This window comes from Jaculus jaculus, chromosome 9, assembly GCF_020740685.1.
Source record: "Jaculus jaculus isolate mJacJac1 chromosome 9, mJacJac1.mat.Y.cur, whole genome shotgun sequence".
Lineage (NCBI taxonomy): Eukaryota > Metazoa > Chordata > Mammalia > Rodentia > Dipodidae > Jaculus > Jaculus jaculus.
In genome coordinates this window covers 108,240,032-108,258,216 of record NC_059110.1, presented here as the reverse complement: position 1 = coordinate 108,258,216, position 18,185 = coordinate 108,240,032, and the positions used below count along the sequence as shown (strand labels likewise).

At 47.0% G+C, this 18,185-nt stretch overlaps 1 protein-coding gene across 2 annotated transcripts in view; it reads left to right on the top strand.

Moving 5' to 3' along the window:
* B4galnt2 (beta-1,4-N-acetyl-galactosaminyltransferase 2) overlaps nucleotides 1-18,185 on the top strand; it is a 67,893-nt gene that overhangs the window by 19,292 nt on the left and 30,416 nt on the right. For both annotated transcript variants that reach the window (XM_045159240.1, XM_045159241.1), the window contains exons 2-6: nucleotides 1,531-1,722; nucleotides 4,925-5,062; nucleotides 9,250-9,356; nucleotides 11,505-11,542; nucleotides 17,239-17,419. In XM_045159240.1, coding sequence (XP_045015175.1) covers nucleotides 1,531-1,722; nucleotides 4,925-5,062; nucleotides 9,250-9,356; nucleotides 11,505-11,542; nucleotides 17,239-17,419 — 656 coding nt within the window. The remainder of the gene's footprint in view (nucleotides 1-1,530; nucleotides 1,723-4,924; nucleotides 5,063-9,249; nucleotides 9,357-11,504; nucleotides 11,543-17,238; nucleotides 17,420-18,185) is intronic.

Below are 18,185 nucleotides of genomic sequence, written 5' to 3'. Positions count from 1 at the left end.
CCTGAGAAGGGCTCTGACCAGGCAGGTCAAAAAGCAACCGCCCGGGCTGGGGACATGACTTAGCAGTTAAGGCACTTACCCAGGTTCAGTTCCCCAGATCCTCGGTAAGCCAGAGACACAAGGTGGCGCATGAGCACAAGGTGGCGCACACATCTTGAGTGCCATCACTGTGGCTGGAGGCCCTGGCACAACATTTCTCTCTCTGTGTCTCCCTCGTTCTCGCTCTTGCTCTTGTGGCTTGTATCATTAAAAAAATAAAATGAGGCAGCCAGGCGTGGTGGCGCACGCCTTTATTCCCAGCGCTCGGGAGGCAGAGGCAGAGGTAGGAGGATCATCGTGAGTTCAAGGCCAGCCTGAGCTGGAGTGAGACACTATCTCGGAAAACCAAATATAAATAAATAATAAAACTCCATTATAGAACATGGGATACTTATAGGGTGGTGGGAGTCACTGGAATTCTTTGGTTGCAGGGTGGTCTGTCTTGCCTCAGGCCTTGGGTCCCTTCAGGGACATGATAATCAGACAGGTGGTTTAGGCCATCGCAGGAAAGTGACTTTGGGGACCAGTGCTCCGGCTCTGGGAATGTGAGAACTGGGACGGGTGGTTGGGTCAGAGTTCCAGGATGAGCCATTCTGGTTCTAACTAAAGGTGTGTTTCCCTTTCTGCTACGTGAGATTATAGGGGGATCGAGTGGGGCTTTAGATGGAAAAGAGCAGGAGCTGCTAGGGTGGCACAGGATCTAGAACATGTTCTTTGACTGGAAAGAGATTCCCAGAAAGTTGCAGGCTTGCAGCTGGCAAGGGAGAAGGGTCTGTGTAAGTACTAACTGTGCTGGAATTCCTGATCCTCTGCTGGCTCGGGGCTTTAGCCAGATGCCTGTGTTTGTGTTTGGGGGGAGGGGGGTGTTTCCCTTCCCATGTCCCAGAGTTTCCCCTGTCCTTTTGTCCTGCCTCAATTTTAAGACGTTTAGAAATTGTATGATTTTTTTAAAAATTTATTCTTTTTTTTTTTTGAAGAAGGGTCACACTCTAGGCTGACCTGGAATTTACACTGTAGTCCCAAGCTGGCCTTGAACTCACAGCAATTCTCCTACCTCTGCCTCCCAAGTGCTGGAGCTCCTTTTATTTATTTATTTATTTTTCCGAGGTAGGGTCTCACTCTAGCCCAGGATGACCTGGAATTCACTCTGTAGTCCCAGGATGGCCTCGAACTCATGGTGATCCTCCTACCTCTGCCTCCTGAGTGCTGGGATTAAAGGTGTGTGCTACCACACCCAACTTTTTTTAATTTCAAATTTTTATTAACAACTTCCATGATTATACAATATATCCCATGGTAATACCATCCCTCCCCCCACATGCCCAGCTTTTTTGCTTGTTTTTGTGACATTATATAGTATAGCATTGTCTAGTCTCAAATTCGGCCAGTCTATCTTTAGCTTCCTGGGTACTGGGATCACAGGCGTAGAACACCATGCCTGGGTCAAGACAAAGACGTAAATGCATTCTCTTCTGTGCATGTGTCCCATAGATGCAGACGATGGTGGCTCCCCAAGATTTTCTTCTCAGCCGCTGGATTGTGCGTTGTTCTGTTTATACTCAAAAGTGTTTACCTTCAGGCCAAATTTGACAGCTTCAAGCCTGAACCTTCCAGACCTCCTCTGGTGCTGAAACTTCTCCCTGAGGTGCAGCTCAGGAACCTCTTTACCTACAATGGCATCTGGTGAGACTTTTGGATCGATCGCGCTCCTCACTGCAGCCTTCCTTGCTCTCTCTTCCTTGGCGCTCTCATGGGGCATTGAGCTCTGCAGAGGCTGACTCCTAAAGCCATTCCCAGACACCAGGCCTGATCTGTGGGGCTTGGAATCTGCTCTCTATAGCACCCAGCAAAATCCCCTAAAGCCTTGGAGGGCTCATGGGACTAACATCACAGAGATGCTTGTCCTGTTCTCTGCTGTAGTGGAACTGGTTGCCACCAAAGTTCCCTTGTGTGATGTTTCAAGAAGCTAGGTGCAGAGCCGGGCATGCCCGCACATGCCTTGAATCAAAGCACTTGGGAAGCAGAGGTAGGAGGATCGCCATGATTTTGAGGCCAGCCTAAGACTACGTAGTTTTTTGCAGTCAGGTTTGCATTGCTGGCAGAAATCACCCGACCAAGAACAGCTTGTAGGGGATAAAAGGGTTTACTGTGGCTTACAGGCTCGAGGGGAAATTCCATGATGGCAGGAGGAAATGATCGCACGAGCAGAGGGTGGACATCACCTCCTGGCCAACATCAGGTGGACAACAGCAGCAGGAGGATGTACCACACACTGGCAAGGGGCAACTGGCTATAATACCCACAAGCCAGCCCCCAATTATACACTGCTTCCAAATCTCTATCAGCTGGGGACCTAGCATTCAGAACTCTTAAGTTTTTGGAGGACACTTGAATTGAACCAACACTTGCCCCTGGCCCCCATAAACTGATAGCCACCCATGATGTAAAATGCAATGCATTCAGTCCAAATTTGAAAGTTCCCATGGTTCCCCCCCACCCCCACCAGAGGTAGGGTCTCACTGTAGCCCAAGCTGACCTGGAATTCACTATATAGTCTAAGGGAGGCCTCAAACTCATGATGATCCTCCTACCTCTGCCTCCCAAGTGCTGGGATTAAAGGTGTGCGCCACCATGCCTGGCTAAGTCCCCATAGTTTTTATCAAGCCTAATTATGTTCAAACATTCCCATAGTCCAAGATATTTTAACTGAACCATACATATCAAAAATAAATAAATAAAATAAATCCTTCTAAAATCTATAATGACACAGAATAAACATTCACACTGCAAAAGGTGGCATTGGGCATAGCAAAAATAAAAATCAACCAATATACTAGTTAAACAAGACAAACATCAAACTCTGTAGTTCCAAGTCCAACAACTCTAACCAGTGACAAGTCTCCAAGTCCAATAATTCTAACCAGCAACAAGTCTCTGGAGTTCCAATTCTGCCTCTCTACTCACAGTCCTGGAATTCACCTGGGGTGGCAGCTCTCCTTAACAGCATCTCGTGGGTCTGGCATCTCCACCGGGTCTCCACTGCATACCATGATCCATCCTCATGACTCCATTGGGTCTCCATGCAGGCAATCTTTAGCAGACCTGCTTCACACTGCCCATGGCTGTTTCCAAAACACAAGACTGTGTTGCAAATTCGATGATCCTACCTTGCCTGCATCCAGCCACTACAAACTCCAGATGTATGCATCCCCTTGTGCATCTGGCTCACGTGGGTTCTGGGGGTGTAAAACCTGGGTCCTTTGGCTTTGCAGGCAAGCGCCTTAACTACTAAGCCATTTCTCCAGCCCTCCTGCATTTCTTGTACTCCATAATACCAGGTGGGGTGCCAGTTTGTTAAACCAAGGGGGAATAAAGCAACTTTGAAGAACTGGGCACTCCTTCGGCATTCAGGCCCCTTCAGAAGACTCTATTCTTTCTGCTATCCCAGTGCAGCTTAGCTGGCCCAATCTCAATGGTTACAATGTCTTATACACTTGCAGTGAGCAGGCAGGGTTTCAGCCCAGAGATTTAATTTCTGTGCCATATTCTTCTTCTCACACCAGTCCATTTCTACACAATGCAACCCTGTACAAGTTCTCAGGACATGGGCATAACAACAAGCCTCTTACACAAATTGCTTCTAGCCCAGCCCAAGCAAAGCTCTTTCTCATCTTCATAAACCAAACTCACAGCCCATAGTTCTTACTGCATTCAAGTCTTTCAACTCTGACCAGAATGGTCCATCAGGTATCTCTTAGGCCAACGTTTCAAATCCTTCCACATTCCTCTTGAAAATCAGCTCCCAAAGGCCAAAGCCACACAGTCCAGTTTCTAGCAGCAATAATCCCAGTCCTTGGGATCGACTTTACTGTTGCAGTCAGGTTTGCATTGTTAGCAGAAAATAGCTGACCAACAGCAGCTTGTGGGGACAAAGGGGTTTATTTTGGCTTACAGGCTCAAGCGGGAGCTCCATGATGGCAGGGAAAACAATGGCATGAGCAGAGGGTGGACATCACCTCCTGGCCAACAGGAGGACAATAACAGGTGGACAATAGCAACAGGAGAGTGTGCCAAACACTGGCAAGGGGACACTGGCTATAACACCCATAAGCCCGCCCCCAACAACACAGTGCCTCCGGCAGGCATTAATTCCCAAATCTCCATCAGCTGGGAACATGGTATTCAGAACACCTAAGTTTATGGGAACATCTGAATCAAACCACAATAGTGAATTCCAGTTCATCCTGGACTAGAGGGAGACCCTATCTCAAAAAAAACTTAAAAACAAAAAAAAAAGAAGCTACGTCCAGTGGGGAGTGGAGATAACTCAATCAGTAAAGGTCGCCAAGCATGAGGCCCTGAGTGTGTGCCCCAGAACGCGTGTACAAATGCCACCCATGCCAGGCATTTGTTTGCAGCAGAAGAAGACCCTGGTGTGTACATGCATGTGTGCACGTGTGCAGACAAATGAATATTTCATTAAAAAGTAGATGGACATAGTAGCAAACACAGTTTAATTCCAGCACTCAGGAGTATGAGATAGGAGGATTGCTGTGAGCTCAAGTTCAGCCTGGGCCTACAGAGAGTTCCAGGACAGTCTGGGCTAGAGAGATACCCTACCTTGAAAAACTTAAAAAAAAAAACCCAAAAAACAGAAAAATCAAAAGAGAGCCTCCTGAACTTCTTACCTCTTGCCTGCCTTCTGTCTCTGAGGCACCGCTGTTGGAGGGAAGGTTCCCGTGTCTCAACCCATTTATGACAGCCTGGGTGTGGGCAAGGAGATTTTCACGGTGGGTGACGCATCCATGCTGTTAGACCTTGGGTTCCTTCCTGCCCTTCAGCCTGCCACCCACCCAGCTGTGCTGACAGCTCTCTTGCTTGTTAGGCTCTTCCCTAAAAACCAGTGCGACTGTGACTCCATGCACCTACGACGCAGATACAACTTTCAGGATGCCTACGACCCCGCAGAACTGCAAGCGGTGAAGGCCCGGAGACAGCTGGAGCTGGAGCATTTTCAGAGGAGGTGATGAGGGGCTGTGGGGGCGCTTGGGTCCCCAGGGAGAGCCAAAGTTCACTCTGTTCTTTTTCTTTCTTTCTTTAAAAATGTATTTATTTATCCACTCTATTCTTTTTGTTTTCAAGTGACCAATAAATATTTTTTGGAGGAATATTTTTTCTTAATTTTAAATCTTTTAAAGTTTTTGCCTTTTTTTTTTTTTTGACAACTTGCATAATTGTAAACAATATCCCATGGTAATTCCCTTCCTCCCCCAACTTTCCCCTTTGAAACTCCAACTCTCCATCATATCCCCCTCCCCCTCTCAATCAGTCTCTCTCTCTCTTTTTTTAAATTTTTCTTATCTCTCTTTTTTTTTAATTTATTTAGTCGTTTGAGAGCGACAGAGAGAGAGAGAGGCGGAGAGAGAGAATGGGCGTGCCAGGGCCTCCAGCCGCTGCAAACAAACTCCAGACGCGTGCACCCCCTTGTGCATCTGGCTAACGTTGGTACTAGGGAACTGAGCTTCGAACTGGGGTCCTTAGGCTACACAGGCAAGCACTTAACTGCTAAGCCATCTCTCCATCCCCTCTCTTTTATTTTGATATCATGATCTTTTCCTCCTATTATGATGGTCTTGTGTAGGTAGTGTCAGGCACTGTGAGGTCATGGATATCCAGGCCATTTTGTGTCTGGAGGAGCACGTTGTAAGGAGTCCTACCCTTCCTTTGGCTCTTACATTCTGTCTGCCACCTATTCCGCAATGGATTCTGAGCCGTGGAAGGTGTGATAGAGATGTTTCAGTGCTGAGAACTCCTCTGTCACTTCTTCACCATGATGCTTTCTGAGTTATCTCAAGGTCACTGCCAGCTGAAAAGAGAAGCTTCTCTAACCGAAAGTGAGAGTAGCATGAATATATGGGTATGAACATTAAAAGAAGTGCTTATTGGGCAGTTTGATAAGCATAATACATACATTTAGCCAGACAGCATCAGACGATACACCCCTAGGACTCATGACTACCCCTGTTGTAGGTTCAGTATCAGGGATGTATTTCCTCCCATGGAGCGGGCCTCCAGTCCAATAAGAGGGCAGATAGTTTCCTCCTTAATAGATGTGCCACTAACCAATAAATATTTTAATTGTTGGCAAAAAGGAAATTAAAACCTATACTAGGTGACTTCTCATCTCCACTCACTGCCTCATGAGGACTGATTGGGGATCCCCATGGGAGGAGTGTGGGAGACAGTATGGAAATAAGGTGAGCATCCTGTGGGAGGGGACAGGGCCACAGTGAGGCTCAAAGGCCTCACAACATGAACACAGACTTTAGGCACAGCCCACCACAACCTGCCCCTTGGCCCTGTTTTCACTCTATTCTTGAGGGCATGAGAGGCACTAGGAAAAAAAAGCAGGACCACACTCTCTTGAAGGTTCCCCTGAGAGGAACTATTGGGAATAAGCAGGGGGCAGGAAATGGTAACAGAGTGTCCAAGCAAGCGCCTTTAACCACTTAACCATCTCTCCAGCCAGGAGGAGCAGGGCCTTCAAAGGAAATCCACACACACCCCCCCAACCAGGTAGGGTCTCACTCTCACTCTAGCCCAGGCTGACCTGGAATTCACTATGTCACTATGTCTAGCTACAAAGAAAAAAAAGTTTTGTTTTGTTTTTTTAAATTTATTTATTTGACAGAAAAAGAGGAGAGAGAGAGAGAATGGGCCCACCAGGGCTTCCAGCCACTGCAAACAAACTCCAGAAGCGTGTGCCCCTTTGTGCATCTGACTAACATTGGTGCTGAGGCATCTGACCTGGGTCTTTTGGCTTTGCAGGCAAACACCTTAACCCGCTAAGCCATCCTCCCAGCCCACAAAGAAAATTTTGCATGCAAAAAACTGTTTCAACTGGGTGTGATGGTGCACGCCTTTATCCCCAGCACTTGGGAAGCAGAGGTAGGAGGATTGCCAGGACAGCCTGGGCTAGAGTGAGGCCCTACCTTGAAAAAAATAAATAAATAAAAAATAAATAAAAGGGGCAGGGGGTGAGGCGATGGTTCTTTGTACACTGCTCACAGCTCAAGCTGGAGAGAACTGAGTTCATCCCTCAGTTCCCGTAGCCTGTAGTCCCAACACGCTGACCCTGACGGTGAGCTGGGGGATAGAGACAGGAGAATTTCCCAAAAGCTCGTGGCAAGTTCAAAGAAGGGTAGACTGGGCTGGAGAGATGGCTTAGCGGTTAAGCGCTTGCCTGTGAAGCCTAAGGACCCCGGTTCGAGGCTCAGTTCCCCAGGTCCCACGTTAGCCAGATGCACAAGGGGGCGCACGCGTCTGGAGTTCGCTTGCAGAGGCTGGAAGCCCTGGCGCGCCCATTCTCTCTCTCTCCCTCTATCTGTCTTTCTCTCTGTGTCTGTCGCTCTCAAATAAATAAATAAATAAATAAATAAATAAATAAATAAATAAATAAATAAAAAAAAAAGAAGGGTAGACTGAGAATCTAAGGTGAGAAACCCTGCCTCAAATGAGGAAGACCTGCCCTCTGACCTCCATTTGTGCACCACGACACGCACACGCTTGCACTCACAAATAAATTTTTAAAATGCAAACTTGGGCTGGACGTGATGGTGTACACCAAACTTTAATCCCAGCACTAGGGAGGCAGAGGCAGGAGGATTGCCGTGACTTCTAGGCCACCCTGAGACTACACAGTGCATTCCAGGTCAGCATGGGCCAGAGCAAGACCCTACCTCAGGAAAATAAAATGCAAACTTATGCCAAGGGTAGAAGAGCCTGGGATCAACACATAAGAATCTGAAGTGAGGTTCTAAACAGCAGGCAGCGCCTAGATTCCTCACATCAATGTTCTGCAGCACGACGTATCAGCTATGAAGCCAGGAAAGGCTCCTGTGACACTTGTGTCTATAATCTAAGACTAGGACTGCTTACCACAGACACAAATGAGTATATGCAATTTAAAACTGTGTCGTTGACATGGAAGAGCCAACAAGAATCTCAAAGTCACTGCTGCAAGGGTTGGGGTTGAAGCTCTGTCTCCTGGGGTGACCTGGACAGCTGGGTTTGTTGAAATCTCTTGGTTGTCAGTTTGTTATTTCAAGTAGTGTATGTTAAGTCTTTTCTGACATACCTGAGAATTAAAAAAAAAAAAAAATTAAAAAAAATTAATTTATTTGAGAGGTGGCGGGGAGAGAGAGGAAGGAAAAAAAAAATGGGTGTGCCATGGCCTCTAGCCCCTGTAAAGGAACTCCAGACACATGTGCCACTTTGTGACTCTGACGTGGGTCCTGGAGGATAGAACTACAATCCTTTGGCTTTGCAGGCAAGCACCTTAACTGCTAAACCATCTTTCCAGCCCTTGATTTTTTATTTTTGTTTTTCAAGGTAGGGTCTCACTCTAGCCCAGGCTGACCTGGAATTCGCTATGGAGTCTTAGGGTGGCTTTGAACTCATGGTGATCCACCTACCTCTGCCTTCCGAATGCTGGGATTAAAGGCATGTGCCACTACGCCTGGCCCTAATTTTTTTTAATTCTACTTATATGAAAAATGAAGAAAATGATAGAGAGAGTAAGTACGAGCATGTCAGGGTCTCTTGCCATTACAAACCAACCCCAGATGGATGCATGCAACTTTGTGCATCAGGAATTAGATGAGTACTGGGAAATCCTACCAAGACTGTGCAAGCAAATAACTTTGACAACTGAGTCATCTCTCCAGCCCAAAAAGAGAGAGAGAAAGAGGCAGAGACAGAGAATGGGTGCACAGGGCCTTCAGCCACTAAATGAACTCCAGACACATGTGCCACCTTGTACATCTGGCTTACATGGGTCCTGGGCAATCAAACCTGAATCCTTTGGCTTCAAAGGCAAATGCCTTAACTGCTAAGCCATCTCTTCAGCCCAGCCCATCTACTTTTTTTTGTTGTTGTTGTTTGTTTGTTTTTTTTCAAGGTAGGGTCTCACTCTAGCCCAGGCTGACCTGGAATTCACTATGTAGTCTCAGGGTGGCCTCCAACTCACGGCGATCCTCCTACCTCTGCCTCCCGAGTGCTGGGATTAAAGGTGTGTGCCACCACGCCCGGGCAGCCCATCTACTTTTGATTTCTCACCCTGGCAGGTTGGGCTCTGGACACAGGGCCCACCTTGAGGGCCAACCAGCATGAGAGCAGCTGCTCAAGCTTACACTAGTGTTCTTCCTGCAGAGAAGGGCTGCCCCGCCCACCACCCCTGCTGGCCCAGCCCAACCTCCCCTTTGGCTACCCAGTCCACGGAGTGGAAGTGATGCCCATGCACACAATTCTCATCCCAGGTAAGTATGTTCACCTCCTAAGAGACTGCAAACATCGTTCTTTCTGTCCCTAGGTAAAAGGAGAGAGCAGAAGAAAGCAGGCATTTATTTAGCACCATGCAGGAGGCTTGATGTGATTTCATTCATGATGTTGCTTTCTTTATTTCTTTTGTATTTATTTTATTATTTATTTATTTATTTATTTGGTTTTTCGAGACAGGGTCTCACTCTGGCTCAGGCTGACCTGGAATTCACTATGTAGTCTCAGGGTGACCTTGATCCTCCTACCTCTGCCTCCCAAGTGCTGGGATTAAAGGCATATGCCACCACGCCTGGCTATTTTTTTAAATTAATTTGCAAGGAGAGAGAGAGAGAGAGAGAGAGGGAGGGAGAGAGAGGAAAGAGAGACAAAGAGAATGGGTGCACCTGGGCCTCTGGCCACTGCAAACGAAGTCCAGAAGCATGCCCCACTTTGTGCATCTGGCTTACTTGGGTACTGAGGAACAGAACCTGGGTTTGCAGACAAGTGCCTTAACCACTAAACCATCCCTCCAGCCTCCCATCCCCTGGGTTTCTTTCTTGTTTCCACAGCCTGGAATCTGCCCTCATGGTTGTCCTTTCCCTGGGAATCTGAGGTAATAGTGAAGAGGAGAATCTATGTGCCTCTGGGAATCATTTTGTTTTGTTTTGTTTTCCTGGTAAAGTCTCACTCTAGCCCAGTCTGGCCTTGAACTCACATCGATCCTCCTACCTCTGCCTCCTGAGTGTGTATCACCACACCCAGCCTATTGATTCTACTTTTGTTTTTATTTTTACTTTTTAAAATATTTTATCTTGGGCTAGAGGGGTTGCTTAGTGGTTAAGGCCTTTGCCTGCAAAGCCAAAGGACCCAGGTTCGGTTCCCCAGGACCCACATTAGCCAGATGCACAAAGGGGCACCTGCGTCTGGAGTTCGTTTGCAGTGGCTGGAAGCCCTGGTGCGCCCATTCTCTCCATCTCTCTCTCCCTCTCCCTCCCTCCCTCTCTCTCTCTCTCTCTCTCTCTCTCTCTCTGTCTCTCTTTTCCCCTCTTTCTCTGTCAAATAAATAAAATAGTTGAAAATATATTTTATCTTATTTTTGTTTTGTTTTTCAAAGTAGAGTCTCACTATAACCCAGGCTGACCTAGAATTCACTAGGTAGTTTCAGGATGGCCTTGAACTCATGGTAATCCTTTTACCTCTGCCTCCTGAGTGCTGGGATTAAAGGCATGTGTCACCACACCTGGCCTAAAATATTTTATTTATTTATTTTTTTGAGGTAGAGTCTCACTCTAGCTCAGGCTGATCTGGAATTCACAGTTCACTATTTTATTTTAATTTATTTATTACGGGGGGACGGGAATCGGGCACACCAGCACCTCTAGCCACTGTAAAGGAACTCCAGACACATGTGCCACCATGTGCATCTGGCTTACATGGGTCCTGGGGCATTGAACCTGAGTCTTTAAGGATTCTCAGGCAAGCACCTTAACCACTAAGCCATCTCTGATCTCTGAAGCCCCTTGATTCTACTCTCTTTCTTTACTTTTTTTTCTCCCCTTTTTTGGTTTTTCAAGTTAGGATGTTGCTCTAGCCCAAGCTGACCTCTAATTCAGTATGTCATCTCAGGGTGGCCTCGAACTCACAGTGATCCTCCTACCTCTGCCTCCCAAGTGCTGGGATGAAAGGTGTGTGCCACCAGACACTGCAAGACCCTTTTTTGTTTGTTTTTATTTTGTTTTATTTTTTATTCTGAGATAAAGAGAGGAAGCTGGGGGGGATGGGCATGTCAGGACCTTCAGCCTACTGCAAATGAACGCCAGATGTGTGCGCCCCCTTGTGGCACGTGTGCGACAGTGCGTGCTTGCATCTCTGTGCATCTGGCTATGGGGGACCTGGAGATTTGAACATGAGTTCTTAGGCTTCGCAGGCAAGCACCTTAACTGCTAAGCCATCCCTCTAGCCCGATTTTGAGACTGTGAAGCCAGGTGAGAGGTGCAGGGGTGGGGAGTGTGTCAGCCCCACTCTGGAGTTGTGGTGGTACTTGGAAGGGCTCTCCAGAAGGCACAGGAGTCAGAACTAGGGGGAGCATCAGAACCTTGGTGTCATCTCATGTGACATGTTTTTGTCCTTTTCCCTGTGTCCTCCAGGCCTTCAGTATGAAGGGCCAGATGCCCCCGTCTATGAGGTAAGTGTCCCCTTCTCCGTTCTTTCCACACTGAGCATCCTACACTCACTCCCTCCATGTGGCTGCTCTCAGCCTTTCACAAGCCCCGATCCCTTAACCCACCGAAACGGCACATGCGTCTACAATGGGTGGGGATGGAGCGAGGGCTGCACAGGCGTTTTGTAGCTAGAGGAGCAGCTGCAGGGCGGACCTCCAAGGCCACGCCAGGCACAGGGCCAGCGAGGTGGCTGCTGTTCATGCTATGGGAGGAGGATGCTACCATTCACCGCTGCTGCCTGTGACCAGTCAAAGAACCGAGAGCCTCGCTGTGGTCTCCCTGTTGCGTGGATGGTCAAGTCCAGGTCTTAGGAAGCAACTTCTGACCGGACGTAATCTCATCCAAAAAGGGGCCTGGGAAATGAGGCTTTCATCTTCCCATCTCTGCTGGCCAAACAGGGTGGAGTGGAGGACAGGTGAGCCACTGCGTATCCTCTGGAGGCCCCTCTGTTCCCTGAGCAAGGCCCCCATCACCTGATCCCTGCTGTCATTTTTATTTATTTATTTATTTATATGCTTTGTTTTTTGAAATATTTTTATTTATTTATTTGAGAATGACAGACAAAGAGAGAGAAAGAAGCAGATAGAGAGAGACAAAGAGAATGGGTGCACCAGGGCCTCCAGCCACTGCAAACGAACTCCAGATGTGTGTGCCCCCTTGTGCATCTGGCTAAAGTGGGTCCTGGGGAATTGAGCCTTGAACCGGGGTCCTTAGGCTTCACAGGCGAGCGCTTAACCACTAAGCCATCTCTCCAGCCCTTATGTTTTTTGTTTTTTTTTTTTTGAGGTAGGGTCTCACTCTGGCCCAGGCTGACCTGGAATTCACTATGTAGTCTCAGGGTGGCCTCAAACTCATAGTGATCCTCCTACATCTTGCCTCCTGAGTGCTGGGATTAAAGGTGTGTGCTACCATGCCTGGATTTTTTAACTTTTTTTTTTTTTTTTTTTTTTTGGTTTTTCGAGGTAGGGTCTCACTCTGGTCCAGGCTGACCTGGAATTAACTCTGTAGTCTCAGGGTGGCCTTGAACTCAAGGCAATCCTTCTACCTCTGCCTCCCAAGTGCTGGGATTAAAGGCGTGCGCCATCATGCCTGGCAGATTTTTTAACTTTTTAAAATTTATGTTTTTAAATTTTTTGTTTGCTCTTATTTATTTATTTGAGAGGAACAGATAGACAGTGAGAAAAAGAGGCAGAAAAAGAGAGAGAGAATTGAGCGCACCAGGGCCTCTAGCCACTGCAAACAAACTCCAGATGCCTGCGCCACCTTGTGCATCTGGCTTATGTGGGTCCTGGGGAATCAAGCCTCGAACAGGGGTCCTCAGGCTTCACAGGCAAGTGCTTAACCACTAAGCCATCTCTACAGCCCCCCCCCCCACTTTTTATGTTTAGAGACAGAGAAAGAAATGGCATGCCAGGGCCTCAGTCACTGCAATCTAATTCTAGACGCTTTCGCTTCCTAGTGGGCATATGTGGCCTTGTGCTTGCCTCATCTTTGTGCGTCTGGCGTATGTGGGATCTGGAGAGTAGAAAACACGGGTCCTTAGGCGTCCCAAGCAAGCGTCTTAACCCCTGAGCCATCTTTCCATCCCTGCTGCCATTTTTCACATTGCTCTGATTGATTATCCATCTGTCACCTATTTTCTATCATCTATCTATCTACCTGTCTGCCTATCTATCTATCTATCTATCTGTCTATCTATCACCTCTCTATCATGTATCGATGGAACCCAGGGAGAGCTATGCCGCCAGCTTCTTCCGTTATCTGCTTATCTCGTATGGCCTGGTGGAGGTAGCTGTATGTCCCCGCCTCTCCTCTTCTGCACTGGAGCACTGCTTCCTGGAGGCGGGTCGTATGTCTCCGTCACTCCTATATATAGGAATTTGGTTCTCAGAGAATGGCCACTGAATGGCCCCAGTTTTCAGCACGAGTGAAATAACCCAGTCGACTTCTTGTATCCTGCTAGAGACCAGAGGAGAGAGTGGAGACAGACAGAATGGTGGTGGGGGTGGAGAGAAGCCGGCCCACTTCTAGCCGCAGTTTTAGGTGGAATTGGCAGGATCTGCTCCCAAGTGGGCTGCAGTTGAGGAAAGAAAGCGAACCAGAAGGACTTATCTTTGGACGCTTGGGCAGCCAAGTGGAAAAAAGGCTTTCTCAAGGCAGGGAAGGACTGGGGTGGAGGGAGCAATGGGGTTTTATCAGCAAGAAAATGATGAATAGGTTTCTTTTGTTTTGTTTTCTGTATTACTGGGTAGTGAACCCGGGCCCTGTGCATTCTAGGCAAGCACTCCACCAGTCTACTATATTTTCAGCCCTTTATTTTGATTCTTTGTTGTTTTATTCAAGGCATAGTCTCACTCCAGCCCAGGCTGACCTGGCACTCACTCTGTAGCCGGGATTGGCCTCAAACTCACAGCGATCCTCCTAACTTAGCTTCCCAAGTGCTGGAATTAAAGGCATGTACTAGGCTGAAGAGATGGCTCAGCAGTTAAGGTGCTTGCCTGTAAAGCCTAATTACCTGGGTTTGATTCCACAGTACCCACATAAAGCTAGATACAGTGTAGCATATATCTGGAGTTTGTTTGCAGCAGCTGGAGGCCCCTGGCACATCCATTTTCTCTGTCTCTGTCTCTCTCTCTCTTTTTCCCTTGGTTTTTCGAGATAGGGTTTCTCTCTAGCCCAGGCTGACCTGGAATTCACTCTGGATTCTCACGGTGGCCTCGAACTCATGGCAGTCCTCCTACCTCTGCCTCCTTAAGCAGTTAAGGCGCTTGCCTGCAAAACCTAAGGACCCAGGTTCAGTTTTTTCAGGTCCCACATAAGCAAGATGCATGGGTCTGGAGTTTGTTTGCAGTAGCTAGAGGCCCTGGTATGCCCATTTTTTTTCTCTCTCTCCCTCTTTCTATCTCTAATAAACAAATAAAGATGAAAACTTTAAAACAATGTACTGGTAGGGCTATAGACATGGCTTAGTGGTTAAGGTGCTTGCCTACAAAGCCTAAGGACCCTGGTTTGCCTCCCCAGAACCTATGTTAGCCAGATGCCCATGTGGGCTTGTGCACTGAAGTTGGTGTGCCCATTCTGTCTCTCTGCCTATCTCTCTCTGTATCTCAAATAAATAAATGAATTTTAAAATTTATTGACAATGTCCATAAATATAAACAATATAACATAATCATAATCACCTCCCATCATCCTCCCATTTCCCTCTCACAAATCCCCGGCTACTGAATCTCTTTTTCTTTCTAACTAGTTTCTCTTTACTTGTTTGTTTGTGTTGGTTTTTTGAGGTAGGGTTTCATTCTAGTCTAGGCTGACCTGGAATTCACTATGTAGTCTCAGGGTGCCCTTGAACTCATGGCTATCCCCCTACCTCTGCCTCTGAGTGCTGGGATTAAAGGCATGTGCCACCATGCCCAGCTAAAAATCTTTAATTTTGATTAACCCTCCACCCACCTTCTCTTTTCCTCTGTCCCCTCCCTTTAGACCATCCCTCCAGTATTCTGTCCCTGTACTTATAGATCCACTTATATATCTACTATACCTTCCCCCAAACCCTTCCTCTCTTCCCTCCCTCATAGCCCCTTTCTAGCTTCCTAGTCTCTACTATAGACTTTTATTCCAACTCACACAAATCTATAACATTTGAATCTAGGATCCACATATGAGAGAGTACATATGGCATTTGATTTTCGGGAATTATATGACTTAATCTTTTAATCTATAATCTTTTCCACATCCATCCACCTTGTTGCAAGCTTAATAATTTTCAGTTTTTTACAGCTGAGTAAGACTCCATTGTGTAATTAAATATACCACATCTTCATTATCTATTCGTCATCAGATACTTTTTATTTATTTATTTTTATTTTTTTGGTTTTTCAAGGTAGGGTCTTACTTTAGCTCAGGCCCTGGAATTCACTATGGAGTCTCAGGGTAACCTTGAACTCACAGTGATCCTCCTACCTCTGCCTCCTGAGTGCTGGGATTAAAGGTGTGCTCCACCATGCCCAACTATCAGACACACTTTGAAAAGTATATTTTACTTTGATTTATTTATTTGAGAGAGAGAATGAGTTACACCAGGGCCTTCAGCTACTGCAAACAAACTTCAGTTGCATGTACCACCTTGTACATCTGGCTTATGTGGGTCCTGGGGAATTGAACCTGGATCCTTTGGCTTTGCAGGCAAGTGCCTTAACTGCTAAGCCATCTCTCCAGCCCCTCAGGCACGTTTTGAAACCATCTGAAAACAGGTGGTATTTAAAGCAACAGGGATGGCTGAACTCCTCGGCAATAGCAGGGAGCTGTGCTACAGTAAGAGGAGAAGGGATCCGCAACTCACCATGAAAAACTCCCTCTGGAGGTTAGTGAGAAGCAGGAAGAGGGTTCGGCAAACAAGTCAAAGTGGAAGCTGTGTCGGGCTGGAGAGATGGCTTAATGGTTAAGGCATTCTTCTGCAAAGCCAAAGGACCCACGTTCGATTCCCTAGGACCCATGTAAGCCAGATACACAGGGGTGCACGTGTCTGGAGTTCATTTGCAGTGGCCTGGTGCACCCATTCTGTCTCTCTCTCACCCCTCTTTCTCTCTGTCAACTAAGTAAATAAATAAAAATAAAGTATTTTTTTAAAAAGTGGAAGCAGTAAAGTTCCACACCACTGCTTGGGAGGCAGAGGCAGGAAGCAGGGGGACTTTTTTTTTTTTTTTTTTCCAAGGTAGAGTCTCACTCTAGCCCAGACTGACCTGGAATTCACTATGTAGTCTCAGGGTGGTCTCAAACTCACAGCGCTTCTGCTACCTCCGCCTCCCAAGTGCTGCGATTAAAGGCGTGAGCCACCACTCCTGGCCAGGTGGACTTCTTGAAGCTAGGACTGCCAGGTTGGCCTAGACAACATACTGAGACCTCTCCTTAAAGAAAGAAGTCTAGGGCTGGAGAGATGGCTTAGCTTAGCATTTAAGGCCCTTGCCTACAAAGTGAAAGGGCTCTCTGGTTCAATTCTCCAGGACCCATGTAAGCCAGATGCACAAAGTGGAGCATGCATTTGGAGTTCATTTATACTGACTGGAGACCCTGGCATACCCATTCTCTCTCTTACTCTCTCTCCCTCTCAAATAATAAATAAAAAAGAAGTATAGGGCTGGAGAGATGGCTTAGTGATTAAGGTGCTTGCCTCGGGCCCCTGGCACATGCATTCTCTCTCTCTCTCTCTCTCTCTCTCTCCTTTCTTTCTTTCTCTCTCTCTCTCAAATAAAGAAATAAAAATTAATATTAAAAAAAGAAAGAAGTCTAGAGGAATGGCAACCCCAAAAGCCAAAAGATCAGAATATTTTCAGGAGTAAGTTTTTGGTGCAGGCGGGTGGAAAATTGGTTAACTAGACCAGCAACCCCCGGCAGAGGCAGCCCTGCATCTCGGGGCAGCTGTCAGTCCTGGGTGCTGTGCCCCTTGCAGGCTATCCTGAGTACATGCTTTCACCATGAATGGGTATTTTCCAATCCTGGTGTTGAACATCATCATTCTTTCAGGGCTGGAGGGGTGGGGGAATAGAGTTATTGTCCAGTGGGTATAAAGGTTCATCTGGGTATGTGAAAGAACTTCTAGAGATGGGTATGGTGGTGAGATAACAGCACAATAATATGAATAATCCTTAATACCACCTAGGTCACCCTGAGAGCTTCTCTGGGGATCCTGAACACCCTTGCTGACATCCCAGACAATGTGGTACAGGGCAGAGGCCAGAAGCAGCTGACCATTTTGACCAGTGACCGGAAGCTTCTGAAGTTTGTCCTTGCACATGTGACATACACCAGCAAGGTGTACCAGCATAACAAAGTGGACACAGGTGAGACCTGTCTCTGACTTGTCAGATGCTTTTAAGATTCTTCCTGTTCACCTGGTTCTAGCCCTTGACACCTAACTTCGCGATTACCGTACTCAGCAGTAGCCACAGAGAAACTGGAGGAGGAAGCAGGTCATCCGTGCTGCTCACCTTGAACGCGGTGGCGCCCGCTGAGGAGGCCCCGTGTCAGTCACCCGCCCTCGCTGTTACAGGTACCTGTGAGAATCAGCAGAAAAGACTTCTAGGCCGGTCTCTCCCTCTAGCCCAGGCTGATCTGGGATTCACTTCATAGTCTCAGGCTGGCCTCCAGCTCACAGCGATCCTCCTACTTTGGCCTCCCGAGTGCTGGGAATAAAAGCGTGTATCACCACGTCCAGCATTAAAAAATGTTTTCATTAAACCGGGGGTGGTGGCGCATGCCTTTAATCCCAGCACTTGGGAGGCAGAGGTAGGAGGATGGCCATGAGTTCAAGGCCGCCCTGGGAATACAGAGTAAATATCAGGTCAGCTTGAGCTAGAGTGAGACCCTACCTTGAAAAAAAAAAAAAAAAAAACCCCAAAAAACAAAAAACAAAAAAAAATTTTTTTCATTGATAATTTTTATACATGTACATAATGAATGTGTTTTGATCATAATCCCCTCTCATTGCCTTCTTTTGTACTTCCCCATCATCTCCTTTTCACTGAACCCTTTCTTCTTTCCAAATAGTACTGCGTCTATATTGATGGGTTTTTGTTTTAATTTTTTCATGATGACATGTTGATGGGC